Source organism: Panulirus ornatus, chromosome 50 (genome assembly GCF_036320965.1).
Source record: "Panulirus ornatus isolate Po-2019 chromosome 50, ASM3632096v1, whole genome shotgun sequence".
Taxonomy (NCBI): Eukaryota; Metazoa; Arthropoda; class Malacostraca; order Decapoda; family Palinuridae; genus Panulirus; species Panulirus ornatus.
The window spans coordinates 10578362-10595458 of record NC_092273.1 but is presented as its reverse complement, the minus strand read 5'-3'; the positions used below and the strand labels follow the sequence as shown (position 1 = coordinate 10595458).

The following is a 17097-nucleotide window of genomic DNA, read 5'->3' as shown; positions in this document are numbered from 1 at the left end:
GTACACTAGGACTACATGGACCACACTAAACAAACTCCTAGTAACCATTTACCCACCATGATAACACTTCGTTAAGCTCACCCAACCCATACAGCCACCATAAAGATACACTAAGTATAAGAAAGCAGATTGACCATCATTGGCACGGTACTTAGAATCAAACTCTGTAACTTCATCATAAATGATTTATCCCCAGACCATGTCATCTCACACTTCATCAAAACCACCAACCAAGCCAGCATGAAGTATATTTGACAAGTTCTTAGAAAGCAGTATTACCCACAGTTTACCCTGCATATCACAGCCTGTATGAATTGAAGAAAAACAGAGGAAACCACTCACCACTAATAGAGAACATAGAACAAATTCAGTTCCAAATGCAAGAGTCTTGAAGAAAGGGGCGAGTATGCTGTCTCTGGGGGATGAGAGGGCCTGGGAAATGAGTCAGTTGTTTGCTGATGATACAACTCTGGTGGCAGATTGGGAAATTACAGAAGTTGGTGACTTGAGTTTGGAAGAGTGTGTGAAAGGAGGAAGTTCAGAGTGAATATGAATGAAAGCAGTGATATTAGGTTCAGCAGGATTGAGGGATAGGTTAATTTGGGTGTGTGATTGAATGGAGAAAAACTGGTAGAAATGAAGTGTTTTATATACCTGGGGGCGGACTTAGCAGCAAATGGAACCATGGAAGCTTAAGTGAGTTATAGGGTGATTGAGATGGGGGCAAAAGTTCTGGGTATGTTTGAAAATATAGTGGTCCCAACAGCATTGATGGATATGAGGCTGTTTAGAGGAGGGTGGATGTGATGGAAATGAAGTGTGTGAGGACGTATGTGATGTGAAGTGGTTTGATTGAGTGCATAAAATGAAAGGGTAAGAGGAATGTGTGGTAATAAAAAGTGTGGTGGATAGGGCAGAAGGGGTGTGCTGAAATGGTTTGGACATATGGAGAGAATGAGTGAGGAAAGGCTGACAAAAAGGGTATATGTGTCAGAAGTAGAGGAGACAATGAGAATGGAGAAACAAAATTGGAAATGGAAGGATGGAATGAAAAAGATTTTGAAATATTGGGGCCTAAAAGTGCAGAGAGGTGAAAGGAGTGCGTGGGATAGAGGAAATTAAAATATACTGTCAGTGGAATGAACCAGGACATGTGAAGTGTCCAAGGTAAACCATTGAAAGCTCTGTGAGGCATGGATGTGGTTTCAGTGCATTGCACATGACAGCTAGAGAATGAATGTAACCGCATTTGGCCTTTCTTCATCTATTGCTGGTGCTACCTCACTAATGCAGAAAACAGCAGTCAAGTATAGAAATAATTTCAGTGAATGATGAATTGATTTATTGCCTAAAATTTTTCAGAACACTTTGTCACAGGGATATTTGTGGTTATTAGTACTTATAAACCAGATATGCTTAGATTTTCATTCAGTTCTGCATTATATAGAAAGGTGACGTATCATTTTCATCAATAACATACTTACAACTTTGGTTTTAACAGGTTATCCCTATAACAACTAAGAGTGTGCGGGTGGAGTGGACACCCCTCTTTCCAAATTCATGGAGTGGTGATGTAAAAACAGGTGGCTACAGGGTAAAATATCGTCAGATGTCATCAATTCCCACAGCTTTTAGTATGCAGCAAAAAGAGTTAAAGGATACATTGGCCCGAGAAGTTGTACTAGAGAATCTCCAGGTAAGTGCTGTTTACAGTTCATTTGGTGAATATTTTTATAATATATCAGTTTTTGAGGCGTTTGGTAGGTGCTTCACTTATGTGACTGGAAAATAACATGATTTTTTTGGCATATATTTTGAACATTTATCCTTTGTGATAAGTAAGGCATTTCTATCTGTTTATATCTCCCTTAAGGAGATGGCCATGGCAACAGAATTTTATAGCTAGGGCACTCCAGTGATGCTTCTTAGCCCTTATGCTTTGGCAGAGGGCAACTCTGGCACAGTATTTCCAGAGTCTTCTACCTAGTGTTCCTATTGACTGCTATCTAATTTTCCAACCTACTACTTCTACTAGTTCTCCTGCCTGTTGTTCCAACCTACTACTAGTAGTAGGTAGGCAGCCACCTACCACAGGAAAATTTAGTTATGAAGAATGAGCTTCGTGAGTTAAGTGTTGTTAAGTGTTATGTATGACGAGGAGAGATTGTTTTTTATGGACAGAATGCCAGTAGTCCATGTGTGAGTGAGGCAGAAAGAAAAAACAGCTACCTGGGTTAGAAGAGTGCAAGTTGACAACCTCCGAAGTGGTAGCTCAGATCACAGCTGTTACTAACCCTCCTGATACCCAGGCAGGTAGCACTGGTAATGTACCTCCCTGGTTGTTGGCTGCCCATCAACTACTACCTACCTATTGTTTCCTGTGAAAATAGGCTTAGAAATATTGTGTATCATTATGTTTTTGAGAATTTTTTTTCTCCTGTGAGACATATCTTTCATAATGATGTATAATGATAGTGGCATTACTGGACTCTACCTTATATCGTTATGCCAAGGGAGAAAAGTCACCTTTGGTGAGGTTATGTCATTATCACTGGATGGAAAGGGATACAATCTCATTAGGGATCTTCTCACTCTAAAGAATTCCATTATTTTCCTGCTGCTGGATGTAGTGCAGCTTTGAATTTGCAGAATTCCTGTAAAAAGACTCCTAGAGTTACATAGTTAATTAAGATTTATATTGGTAGTCATTTGGAAAATCTGCATTTGTACATGAAAATTCTAAGTATGAAAGATCTTTCTGAAAGTGAACCTTCTCATAAATCAGGTTATTGGTGTAGTGATTCCAAGGGTAGGGCCAGTCTTTCTGGTAACCATTCTGGTTTTCTGCTTTTGATATAGTTAATATTTCCGCAGATGGATACGAATTATGAGGTTTTGGTAGTAGCATACAATGCACAGGGAGAATCTCCTCCATCTGCTCCTATTACTGTTTATGTGGGAGAAGCTGTTCCCACAGGTCATCCCAAGATTGTATTAGCAGAAGCCCTGTCATCAACTGAAATAAAAATTTCATGGGAGGTATGTCACTGAAAAATTTGAAAACCAGATTTGAATGGAGTACTAATGTTTGTTGTATACATCAATTTTATGAATTTACATTCATATTACCTGGCAGATTGACTGAAATTCTATTAACTTTATTTAACAGCCACCTGAGGAGCAAGACAAAAATGGAGAACTTCTTGGTTACAAGATTTTTTATAGAAGTGAAAGGGATCCAGAAGGCTCTGATGAGATTGAAGTAGTTGGTGCCTCAACGACAAGCTATGAGCTTCTATACCTGGAAATGTATACGCGTTATGTTATAACTATCTTGTGTTTTAATCCAGCTGGGGATGGCCCCAAGTCATCCCCAGCTCATGCTAGGACACTTGAAGATCTTCCTGGACCTATCGCCAATCTGAGCTTCACTGATATTACAATGAATAGTCTGAAAGTGGTATGGGATACTCCAGCAAGACCAAATGGGGATATTGTTGGATATCTTGTCACATATGAGACAGCCAGGCCTGATGAGAGTAAGTTAGGTTATGGATTTGACTTTTAAATGAAAAATTCAAATGTCCCTGCACACTATGATGCAAATTTGAAATTTTTATATAGATATTATTATGTAATCTCTTTGCTGAATATAAAGCATCAGAGACAAATGCAAAGGGTGCTTTCTTTCAGAAGCTGAATACGCTGTAATTTGGAAACTAAATTGCCTAAAGCAGGTATCCCTAGTCTCTTTACTCTAGTGTTGACTTTACCATTTCAGATTTGTTTGAATCCCATATTTGATCCATCCAGACCATGAGAAGTAACTTATACATCAATGTTTATTAAAACTCTGTGTTGGAGATGTCATGTTTAGGTTAGATACATGAAAACCATGCTAAAACAAAGTGGCCATATCTTCTTTAAATGATGTTTTTTCTTGTTTTGTTGACCAATTGTTGGCCAGTCATGAACAGCTGATTTTTCTTTTAATTAGCCACCAGTATGCCAGCACAGGCTAGCATATATCCCTAACCATGAAGAATCAAACAAATGGAAAGTTACTCAATATAGTTAGGAAATTTTGCTGGGAGAGTATTGCATATTTGTGAGGGGAACAGTCGTGGATGTGAGTGAAGCATGAATGATGTCACTGCCATTGTTTGATCTGTTTATGTTGGTGATGGAAGCAATTGGTGTTTTTACAGTGTGCAGAGAGTTAAGGGGGCATTGGAAATGAATAAAATACTGTTTCCAGTTGACAGACTCGTAGGAGAACTCCATATGCTTGTGACAATTTGGGAGATTGTGTTAAAGGAGAATGGTAAGAGCAATTGTGAACAAAAGTAAGGTAATGAGGCACATCTGATGGGTGAAACAGGTAATTTGAATGGGGAAGGCCTGGAGGAGGTGAAGTGCTTAAGGCACCCTTGTTGACATTGCAATAGATAGAACTATGAGGACTGAAGCACGCCATAAGATGGAAGAGTGGATTCATTAAGAATCATGCGTAAGGAAAGGTCATGGCCTGGTAGGGCATAATAGTCTAGACAGTTTTGGATGGATGTAGGTCTTGGGCCTTGAATTCAGAAGAAAGCAAGAGGGTGGACAATTTTGAAATGAAATGATGTTCGTTGTGATGTGGGTTGATTGTGTAAGGAATGACAGTGATAGAGAGAGTTGTAATTGCATTCAGATTGAAAGAGCATACCAAGTTTTGCTGGTTCAGACAAATGAAGAGGATGAGTGAAGAAAGACGAAGGGAACTTATGAGTGGAGGGGGTGACAGGGAAGGGGATACAGAGGAAATGGAAGGTTGGAGTGATGGAGGCTCTGTTTTATTAGGGCCTGAACACTTAGGAAGACAAAGGGCTTACATGGGGTAGATTGAATTAGATTGATGTATATGGAGGTTGTTGTAATGTTTGAACCAGGGCATATGAAGAAGTAAAGGTAAACCTTGGAGTAGTTTGCAAGGCTTGGCTATGGAGGGTAGTCACTGGTTTTGGTCTATTATTAATTACTAATCAGAAGTGGAAGTGCACAAATGAGGCAAATTTTCATTTGTTTTCGGTAGCCTTGCTAGCTTGCAAGAAATGGCGAATAGTATGAAAGAAAAGAAGAAAAGAAATGCATCTCTCTGTATCCTTGGGATACCTCATGCTGAGAGCTCAGTTTATTGTAGCTTAGTTAGGTTTACAGTGAAAAGGTAGGAACGTGCTTGCTAGCAATGTTGCATGGGGCTTGATCAGCTCATTATATATAACACTTTGTATGGTACTTATATTAGCCAGCTTGGCTTTGTATTTGCTAGAATTGAAAAATTAATGCCATAAGGAGGCATAGCCACTTTTATGTATTAGCTTTTGTGCAAGTGATATGCCTGAATACTGAAGTACTGATCAGCTTTTGCAGTGTCTCAAAGGGATGGTTTTTTTTCTCTGGAAATTTCATTTTTCTTTAAGAAGCATTTGCTACTTTCATATCTTAGGAGTAGCTCACAGCTCAGTAATCTTAGAATAAGAATAGACTCAGATATTATTATTATTATTATATTTAATAATTTCACTTTCAAACAATGATTTTAACTCTTTTATTCTGTTGATTTCAGACTTCAGTAAGCAAGTAAAACAGAAAGTAACAACATCGTATTTACTTGTTACTTCGTTGGAAGAAGAGGTCATGTATGAATTTAGTGTCAGAGCACAGACCATTGATTATGGGCCAGAGGTAATTTTTTTCCAAAATATTTATTTTATTCTATTTATATTTTATTATACTTTGTCGCTGTCTCCCGCGTTAGCGAGGTAGTGTAAGGAAACAGACGAAAGAATGGCCCAACCCACCCGCATACACATGTATATGCATACTCATCCACACACGCACATATACATATCTATACATCTCAACGTATACATATATTTACACACAGACATATACATATATACTTCTTTTCTTTCTTTCAAACTATTCGCCATTTCCCGCTTTAGCGAGGTAGCGTTAAGAACAGAGGAATACCCTCACCTGGCCCAGTTCTCTGTTCCTTCTTTTGGAAAATTAAAAAAAAACGAGAGGGGAGGATTTCCAGCCCCCCGCTCCCTCCCCTTTTAGTCGCCTTCTACGACATGCAGGGAATACGTGGGAAGTATTCTTTCTCCCCTATCCCCTATACACATGTACATAATTCATACTGTCTGCCCTTTTTCATTCCCATCGCCACCCCACCACACATGAAATAACAACACCCTCCCCCCGCATGTGTGCGAGGTAGTGCTAGGAAAAGACAACAAAGGCCACATTCATTTATACTCAATCTCTGTCTGTCATGTATAATGCTCCAAAACCACAGATCCCTTTCCACATCCAGGCCACCACAGAACTTTACATGGTTTACCCCAGACGCTTCATATGCCCTGGTTCAGTCAATTGACAGCACCTCAACTCCGGTATACTACATCGTTCCAATTCACTCTATTCCTTGCACGCCTTTCACCGTCCTGCATGTTCAGGCCCCGATCTTTCAAAATCTTTTTCACTCCATCTTTCCACCTCCAATTTGGTCTCCCACTTCTCATTCCCTCCACCTCTGACACACATATCCTCTTTGTCAATCTTCCCTCACTTATTCTCTCCATGTGACCACACCATTTCAAAGCACCCTCTTCTGCTCTCTCTACCACACTCTTTTTATTACCACACATCTCTCTTACCCTTTCATTACTTACTCGATTAAACCACTCACACCACATATTGTCCTCAGACATCTCATTTCCAGCACATCCACCCTCCTCTGCACAACTCTATCTATAGCCCACGCCTCACAACCATATATCATTGTTGGAACCACTATTCCTTCAAACATACCCATTTTTGTTTTCCAAGATAATGTTCTCAACTTCCACACATTCTTCAAGGCTCGCAAAACTTTTGCCCCCTCCCCCACCTTATGATTCACTTCCTCCAGTTTTTCTCCATTCAAACTTACCTCCCAATTGACTTGTCCCTCAACCCTACTATACCTAATAACCTTGCTCTATTCACATTTACTCTCAGCTTTCTTCTTTCACACACTTTACCAAACTCAGTCACCAGCTTCTGCAGTTTCTCACCCGAATCAGCCACCAGCGCTGTATCATCAGCGAACAACAACTGACTCATTTCCCAAGCTCTCTCATCCACAACAGACTGCATACTTGCCCCTCTTTTCAAAATTCTTGCATTCACTTCCCTAACAACTCCATCCATAAACAAATTAAACAACCATGGAGACATCATGCACCCGTGCCGCCTGATTGAGAACCAATCACTTTCCTCTCTTCCTACTCGCACACATGCATCCTCGATAAAAACTTTTCAGTGCTTCTAACAACTTGCCTCCCACACCATATATTCTTAATACCTTCCACAGAGCATCTCTATCAACTCTATTATATGCCTTCTCCAGATCCATAAATGCTACATACAAATCCATTTGCTTTTCTAAGTATTTCTCACCTACATTTTTAAAGCAAACATCTGATCCACACATCCTCTAACACTTCTAAAACCACACTACTCTTCCCCAATCTGATGCTCTGTACATGCCTTCACCCTCTCAATCAATACCCTCCCATATAATTTCCCAGGAATACTCAACAAGCTTATACCTCTGTAATTTAAGCACTCGCTTTTATCCCCTTTGCCTTTGTACAGTGGCACTATGCAAGCATTCTGCCAATCCTCAGGCACCTCACCATGAGTCATACATACATTAAATAATCTTACCAACCAGTCAACAATACAGTCCCCCTTTTATTTTAATAAATTCCACTGCAATACCATCCAAACGCGCTGCATTGCCGGCTTTCATCTTCTGCAAAGCTTTTACTACCTCTTCTCTGTTTATCAAATCATTCTCCCTAACCCTCTCACTTTGCACACCACCTCAACCAAAACACCCTATATCTGCCACTCTATCATCAAACACATTCAACAGAGCCCATCAGATGCTCGACTTGGAATTGAAATGAAGGTAATTGCCTAACATGAATGAGGATAAAAACTTGATGTGATTGCATGTTTTCCCATTCAATGATGTTCCATTCAGTGATGTTCACAATTTTAAAGGACAAAGAAAAAATGCGTGAACCAGTGAAAGGATCAGCAGGTATGAAGTCTACAATAATAACAAAGCAACGACAAAGGCCCATCCATGAAATGGAAAAGTTGTTAATGCTGTGGATGGAAGCTCAAATTCAAAAACATGTACCACTAAGCTTACTAACTATTCAGGCGAAGGCTGCAAGTCTTTTTGAGACCATGAAGGAGTGAGCGGGAGAGGATTACATTGAGAACTTCACAGCATTTCATAGTTCAGTAGATTTGAAAGCAGATATAGCTTCCTCAACATTCAAGTCACAGGTGAAGCTGCGAGTGCTGATGAAGGAGCTGCTGAAAAGTTCATTAAAAGTTTGGATGAATCATTCCATGAACTAAAGAATCTTAAAGGTAAAATAATCACAGAATCATATAATAAAGCTGGATAATATAAAACAAGATAATCATAATAGAAATTGAGTGGGATAAAAGAATGCTGTACAGGTGTATAAATTCTACATGCCATGCCGACATATGTCCATTTTGAGATATGGCCGGTCAGTCAGAATGGAACTTGGACGTATGTTGGGAGCATCTGTAGTTGACTTACCACGTGGTGGGAGGTGGGATGATCTTCTAAGGAATGAGAGTGAGAAAGACATAAGGTAGTAAGTATAGCCTGACTAGGCTGACCAAGATATGCTGAAAATGTCTGGACATATGGAGAGGATGAGTGAAGAAAGACTGATGAAGAGGATCTACATACCCTGCCTTTCACCACGTATTGTCCTGAGACTTTTGATTTTCAAAATGTCCACCCATTTCCATTCTTTTGCATTCAGGGACCAAGAGTCACATCCATACAGCACTGTTGGGACTGCTATTCCTTCAGCATATCCATCTCTTTCCATAAACTGATCAATGAGCCAAGGATTTTTGCCTCTCCCACCCTGTAACTCACTTTAGTTCCAAAAGTTTTGTCTGCCGTCCACTCCCATGCACCCAAAGCACTTCACTTTCTCAACATTCTTTCCCTTCACTTTGACACACAGTTCATCTTGTCTTTCTTTCCCTTCTGTTGCATTGTATCATCTCTTTTTTATTCACACTCAAGTCCTTTTCAGTCGAGAGTATTAGTAGTAAACGTCTGAGCAAAGTTAATTTAGATAAGCATGTCTTATTGTGTGATTGTGTGATGATCATCCTATATTTATTTATGTTTTCCCAGATGAACAGAAAGCACTAAAAACATGTAGTGGAAAATTTTGGTGTATGTTTTGAGTGATATTAGGTGTTTGTCAGGATATAATGTATCATGTATTATTTATGGCAGAATTCCTTGCCATAAATGCATGACACTTTTATTCAGCATACATTTTATGCATACTGTATTACTGTTATTATTATTATTATAGATTTTATTTTCTTTAGAACATGCTTTTTATATTAGTCCAATTACTTTTAGGTACAAGCAAATGTGACAACAGGTCCTCAACCAGGATCTCCAGCTCGCCCAAGAGACTTAACACTAACCAAAACAGTATCTAGTGTTACATTACATTGGCGGAACAGCCATTCTGGAAAGGGCTCAATCCTTGGTTATTACATCGAGGCTAAGAAAATTGGTAAGAAATTTTGATATTGTGTTAGTTTGAAAGTAGTAAATGTAACCCAGGAGGATAATGAAAATTTAGATTTTTATGTCTTAATACATTGTTTGAATTGTATATTTATAATCTTGATGCAAAATTGCATTGCCAATTAATATAACTTTGCTTAGATTTTACAAGCATGGAAGTATCATGATTGTGCCTGACATAAACCAATGCATTGCACTCTTTCTCTGTAGAGTCAGGTTTATTTGAAAAATCACTCATTTGTTTATGACATTTTGTTCTTTGAAAGATTTTGCACCAGTTACAGAGTAATTTCTTGTGAGCACTGTATATGAATTTATTTTCTTGAATAGTTGTGAACATACATTAGTATTCTTGGTTCTCAAGTTAAGGTGCCTCCTTTGGCATCTTTGTGGTAACTATATTCAGTATGCATGAAATAACAGGTTTTCTTTAGAATTGCAAATTTGGTCAAAAATAGAGTTAATCCCTTTGGTCATTATAATGAAGGTTCCAAAAGTTTGAGTGATCAACTCAGGATTCCTTGGATTCCAGTGATCAAGAGGTATACTCTATCTTATGATTACAGTGTTTGTGGATACCCTAAAGCATTAGTTCTCAGGCACTGCACTGTAGCTAGGTTCATCATGGCTGTATATGGTGGTGGTTTTCTAAGTTTTTCTTCTCTTCTTTTGTATGTTTACCCTGCTCGCCTGCCCAACAGCAGCCAGCTTAGAATGGCAGATGTGTAAGTATAGGAAGTTTGGTGATGTAGCCAAATTTGCTTGCTTGCTTGCTTGCTTGCTAGCTTGCTTATGATTTTCATTGCTTCCATTGCATGGGCATCCACAGGATATCATTTAAAGGGGGCAAAGACTTTGTGACTTTTGAGTTTTAACAAGTAAATGGTTTCATCTAATGATCTTCATATACAAATGTATATCTAAAGAGTTAAGGAAGACTTTATTTTCTCTTTTCTTTTAGTATAACCCCCACTTCTTAAAAAAGTACCTTTGACAATGACTCACCAAGCATTAAACAACTCAGATATGCACCCATCTGAAACTACACTCATCACACAAACATGAGATAAATCCTCCCATTTATGATATCGACATTGGCCATCCCCTCAGCACTATACACACTGCTTCAACAAAGTCTAAGACCCTTCATGCCCACGAAGTAGCTACCATAAATTTGCCCTGCACTTCTGCGACACCACATGTTGTCCTTAAACATTTCATTTTCAACACATCCACCCTACCCTGTACAACCCTATCTATAGCCCATGCCTTGCAACCATATGATATTTTTGGAACTACTGTTCTTTTAAACATACCCATTTTTGCTCTCCAAGATAATGTTCTCTCTTTCCATACATTCTTAATTGCTGCCAGAATCTACACCCCCTCCCCCACCCTATGACTCACTTCCACTTCCATGGCTCTATTCGCTAATAGGTCCACTCCCAGATATCTAAAACACTTCACTTCCTCCAGTTTTTCTTCATTCAAACTCACATCTCAACTAACTTGTCCCTCAACATTGCTGTGCCTAATAATTTTGCACTTATTCTCATTTACTCTCAACTTTCTCTTTTCCCACTTTTTTCCAGGTTCAGTCACCAACTTCAGCAGTTTCTCACTCAAATCACCCACCATTGCTGTGTCGTTGGTGAACAACAACTAATAAACTTCCCAGCCTCTCTCGTGCCCAACAGACTGCATACTCGCCCCTCTCTCGAAAACTCTTGCATTTATCTCCCTAACCACCCCATCCATAAACAGATTAGACAACCATGGGGACATCACACACCCCTGCCGTAGACTGACCTTCACTGAGAACCAATCACTCTCCTCTTTGTTACTCATACACATGCCTTACACCCTTGTTAAAAACTTCTCAGCTTCTAGCAGCTTGCCTCCCACACCATATATTCTTAATACCTTCCACAAAGCATCTTTATCAACCCTATCATATGCCATCTCGAGTTCCATAAATGCTACATACAAATCCATCTTTTTTTTTTAAGTATTTCTCATATATTCTTCAAAGTAAGCACTTGATCCAAACATCCTCTTCTGCTTTTAAAACTGCACTGCTCCTCCCCAGTCTGATGCTCTGCACATGCCTTCACCCTCTCAATCAATAGAATTTTCCAGGAATACTCAACAAACTTATGCCTCTGTAATTTGATCTCTCACCTTTATCCCCTTTGCCTTTGTACAATGGCACTATATATGGATTCTGCCAATTCTCAGGCATTTAACCATTATCCATACATATATTGAATATCCTTACCAACCAATCAACAACACTGTCACCCTTTTCTTGATGAATTGAACTACAGTATCATCCAAACCTGCTGCTTTGCCAGATTTCATCTGCAAGCCTTTCACCCCTCTTCTTTTTTCACCAAACCACTCTCCCTGACTCTCATACTTTGCACACCACCCCAACCAAAACACCCTACATCTGCCACTCAATCATCAAACAACCCAACAAACCTTCAGAATACTCACTCCATCTCCTCACTTCGTCACTACATGTTATCACTTCCCCCTTCTGCCTTTCTTTCATGTTTTTTTTTGGCATTTCCTGTTTCAAGAAGGTAATGCCAAGAATAGACAAAGAAATGTCCTTCTTTACTCACATATGTTTTCTAGCTGTCATGTATAATGCACCAAAACTACTGTCACCTATCCACAACCAAGCCCCACAGACCTTTCCATGGCTGCTCCATATTCCCTGGTTCAGCCCATTGACAGCACATCACCCTTGTACCACATCGCCTCAGTTCACACTATTCCTTGGACATCTCTCACCCTTCTTTATACTAAGGATGCAAGCACTCTAAACCTTATTCACTCCATCTTTCCATCTCCATTTCAATCTCCCCATTCTCCTTCTCCCCTCCAATTTTGACACTTACATCATCTTTGTCCGCCTCTCCTCACACATTCACTCTATATTTCAAAATGATTTTAGCTCTCCTTCTTTAGTTCTCTCAATTATACTCTTCAGATTACTACCCCTCTCTCTTGCACTGTCATCTCTTTCTTGATCAACCTTCCTCACACCACATATTGTCCCTAAACCTTTCATTTCCAGCATGTTTACTCACTTACATATATTCTCATCTATAGCCCATGCCTCTCATCTATACAACAGTCTCAGGACTACTGTACCTCCTGACATACCTGTTTTCGCTGTTACGGATCTTGACCTCCCTTTCCACACATTCCTCAAGTTTCCCAAGACCTCAACCTCCCCCACCCTATATGACTCACTGTAGCTCCATGGTTCCATTTGCTGCCATATCCCCTCAAGTATCTAAAACATTATCACTTTCTCCAAGTTTTTTCCATTCAAACTCACACCCCAACAGACCTGTCACTTTTCACTGCCTAATAACATTGATTTTATTCATATTTATTCTCAATTTTCTCCTTTCACACACTGTCCCAAATTCAGATAGCAACTTCTGCAGTTTGTTGCTTTAATCTCCACCAATGTTTTGTTATCACCAAACTACAACAGACTCACCTCCCAGGCACCCCTACCCCCAGAAGACTTCATACCTGCTCCTATCTTGAAGACCCATGCATTTACTTTCCTCACCACCCCTTCCATAAACAGATTAAACTGCCTTGGTGGCATCATGCACCCTTGCAGTAGACCCACCTTCACTGGAACTACTCACCCTCATTTCTTCCTACTAGTACGAGCATCTTGCTCTCTTTATAAAAACTCCTCACTGCTTTATTATAATTTTCCTCCCACAATGTTTAATCATGATACTTTCCACAAAATATCCCTGTCATTCCTATCATGTGCTTTCTTCAGATCCATAAGTGCCGCATACTGATCCTTATGTTTCTCTAAGTATTTTTCATACATATTCTTCAAAGCAGACACTTGACCCTCATATCCTTTACCACTCTTGAAGCACGTGATCCATCCCCAGTCTGATGCAGTGTGCATGTTGCCACCTTAACAGTCACCACTCTCCCATGCAGCTTTCCAGGTATACTCAACAAAGTTATTTGTCTGAAATTCGGACACTCATTTTTTTCTCTTAGTCTTTATGGAGTGCCACTCTACATACATTCTGCTAGTCTTCATGTAGAAAATTCTAATCAACCAATCAGCAGCACAGGCTATTCACTCCATTCACATTTCATCAGATGTAAGGCTTTCATAGCCTCTTCTCTTTTCACCAAACCACTTGCCATGACTTATCTTGCTTCACATACTTCTATGAACCAAACACTGTACATCTGCCACTTTATCGTCAAATGTATTCAACAGTTCCTCATAGTACTCCCTCCATCTCTTGGCCGTATCTTTGTGTGTTACCTGAGTATGGAAGGTATTCAGGGAAGCATGTGAGAGAATCATGTGGCATTCAGAAGGTGGGACATGGACATAAGAGATTAGTGAGTGGAAGGATGGCAGTTAAGTTGTTAGTGGAAGAGAAAAGAGAGATATGGATGGTACTAAAAGGAAGGAGTCCAAGTGAGAAAGAGCTGTACAAGAGACAAGTGGTCAAGAGGAAGGTGCTGGGGCTGACAACAAGGGAAAATGAAGGGCAAGAGTATCAGCAAACTTCAGAAAGAATAAGAAAATGTTTTGGAAGGAGGTTAATTGTGAGAAAAATCAGAGAATAGATGGGAACATCTGTGAAAGGGGCAAATAGGGAAATGGTAACATGCAGAGATGAAGTGATGAGGAGATGGACCTTCTAACATAAGAAAACGTAAACTTTCATAAAAAAGTATTTATACTTGTTTTCCAGTTCCTACATTAGCAACTCCCTCCTTCACTGTAGATGCCCATTGTAATTTTTTGTTTGCATTTTAGTTTATATTTTCTTATGCTAGCATTTTGATTGACCTTAAAAACCACATGTTAGTCTTGTCTGTAAATATTTGTATCCAACTTGTATCCTTGATAAGGTTTGTTTCATTTATGATAACCACACCAACTTGATAGTTGAGATAGAACACAGCAATGATTTGATAACTGGAAAAAGAATTCACGCAAAGCTTAACCTGTTGTTATTTCATCTACATTGTTATTTTTAGATTTGTTACAAAGATATATTATATTATTTTATTTTATTATACTTTGTCGCTGTCTCCCGCGTTTGCGAGGTAGCGCAAGGAAACAGACGAAAGAAATGGCCCAACCCCCCCCCATACACATGTATATACATACGTCCACACACGCAAATATACATACCTACACAGCTTTCCATGGTTTACCCCAGACGCTTCACATGCCTTGATTCAATCCACTGACAGCACGTCAACCCCGGTATACCACATCGCTCCAATTCACTCTATTCCTTGCCCTCCTTTCACCCTCCTGCATGTTCAGGCCCATCCTGCATTTTCACTCCATCTTTCCACCTCCAATTTGGTCTCCCTCTTCTCCTCGTTCCCTCCACCTCCGACACATATATCCTCTTGGTCAATCTTTCCTCACTCATTCTCTCCATGTGCCCAAACCACTTCAAAACACCCTCCTCTGCTCTCTCAACCACGCTCTTTTTATTTCCACACATCTCTCTTACCCTTACGTTACTCACTCGATCAAACCACCTCACACCACACATTGTCCTCAAACATCTCATTTCCAGCACATCCATCCTCCTGCGCACAACTCTATCCATAGCCCACGCCTCACAACCATACAACATTGTTGGAACCACTATTCCTTCAAACATACCCATTTTTGCTTTCCGAGATAATGTTCTCGACTTCCACACATTCTTCAAGGCCCCCAGAATTTTCGCCCCCTCCCCCACCCTATGATCCACTTCCGCTTCCATGGTTCCATCCGCTGCCAGATCCACTCCCAGATATCTAAAACACTTCACTTCCTCCAGTTTTTCTCCATTCAAACTCACCTCCCAATTGACTTGACCCTCAACCCTACTGTACCTAATAACAAAGATATATGATGTACTTTATTATGAACTGTTTGATAAATTATTTGAACATCCAAAATATGATCTTGTTTTAAAAACAAACTTTGAGAACGTTTTAGAGATTAGATACAAAATGCAATACAACAATTCCAGTGTTTCTTTTGAAAAGGTATAGAAGATAAGAATTTAAATTTTATTCCACTGATGTAGTATTTGTATATGTGTACCTTCAGAACCCTGTTACTTTTTTGTGTGATAACTTTGGTAACATTTTTTTCACCCCTAGAAAACGTAAGTGTCCTAGAAGTGTGAAATATTAAGATATGATACTATACTCTAAAGTTATGGTAACTTCTGTCATATTCGAGGCACATAGTGAGCTTGGGCAGAATGAGGATGGGATATTTGTTCAGCAGTCTGCACCACTTTTCTTTATTGAGGGATTCTTTCTACCCATGAAACAGTAATTATTTTATGAAATAATTGCTTTTGTTTATTGTCTTCATGTGGTAGGTAGGTGCTTACATTTAATCACAATAAACATAATTGATTTGTTACGCTTACATAATTAACTAAGAATAACATTCTTAGTATGGACAGTTAAACTAATGTTTAGAGGAGAAACATCACACATACAGACTTTTATTAATGGAAAGATTTTATCAGAATGGTTAAATGCTTGCCACAGAATTAGAATTATTAAATAAAGGTTTGTCTTTGTCATGTTACTGCTCAAAATACTTACCACTTTTTCTTCCAAGTTTTACTATCTGTACTAATGAACAAGTAGCATTTTAACCTTATTTGAATGACTACATACTTTCTGTAGTATAAACAATGGAATATCAAAGAAGTGTTTGTAATCTTTTTCTGCTTTCCTCGCATTGTATTATGATATGTTATATATAATGTTAAGATTATCATTTGAATTACACAGAATAACATACTAATATTGCCTGATTAATTCTGTTCCATAATGTGTTCTTGTAGTTTTTTCATTAAAAGATATGTCGATTTATAAGTTTTCTGAAATATTGAAGATAAGGTTGTTGCTAAAACTTGTTTTTAAGTATTCATCAAAATACATTGCATTTATTGCTTCAGATTAGTAATGCTTGATTTATTCATATTGTCATACTGATTTAGTTTATTTTTTGTTATAAAGAATGATTAGGTATAGTGTATTCTCACCTTGATATATCTCTTCAGACTCGGACAAATGGTCAGTCCTGATGAAGACAGAGACAGGTGAAGTGGAGGAGTACACAGTGTCTTACCAGAACTTACTGCCATCTACACAGTATGAATTCCGCCTTATTACTTACAATAGATATGGCATATCATATCCAGCAGTTGCTGATGAGAAGGTATGTTAATGATGGTTAGAGATTAGACATGCACACAAGGCAATCATTTACTCCTGATGCTACCTTGTTAATGTGAGAACAACAGTTAAGTACTTACCTTTCT

At 39.0% G+C, this 17097-nt stretch overlaps 1 protein-coding gene across 1 annotated transcript in view; it reads left to right on the top strand.

Annotated features, from left to right (window-relative positions):
- sdk (sidekick cell adhesion molecule) overlaps positions 1–17097 on the top strand; it is a 385895-nt gene that overhangs the window by 350565 nt on the left and 18233 nt on the right. The window contains exons 27-33 of the mRNA XM_071691428.1: positions 1502–1696; positions 2875–3039; positions 3170–3539; positions 5612–5730; positions 9542–9701; positions 10417–10440; positions 16837–16994. Of these exons, the coding sequence (XP_071547529.1) occupies positions 1502–1696; positions 2875–3039; positions 3170–3539; positions 5612–5730; positions 9542–9701; positions 10417–10440; positions 16837–16994 (1191 nt within the window). The remainder of the gene's footprint in view (positions 1–1501; positions 1697–2874; positions 3040–3169; positions 3540–5611; positions 5731–9541; positions 9702–10416; positions 10441–16836; positions 16995–17097) is intronic.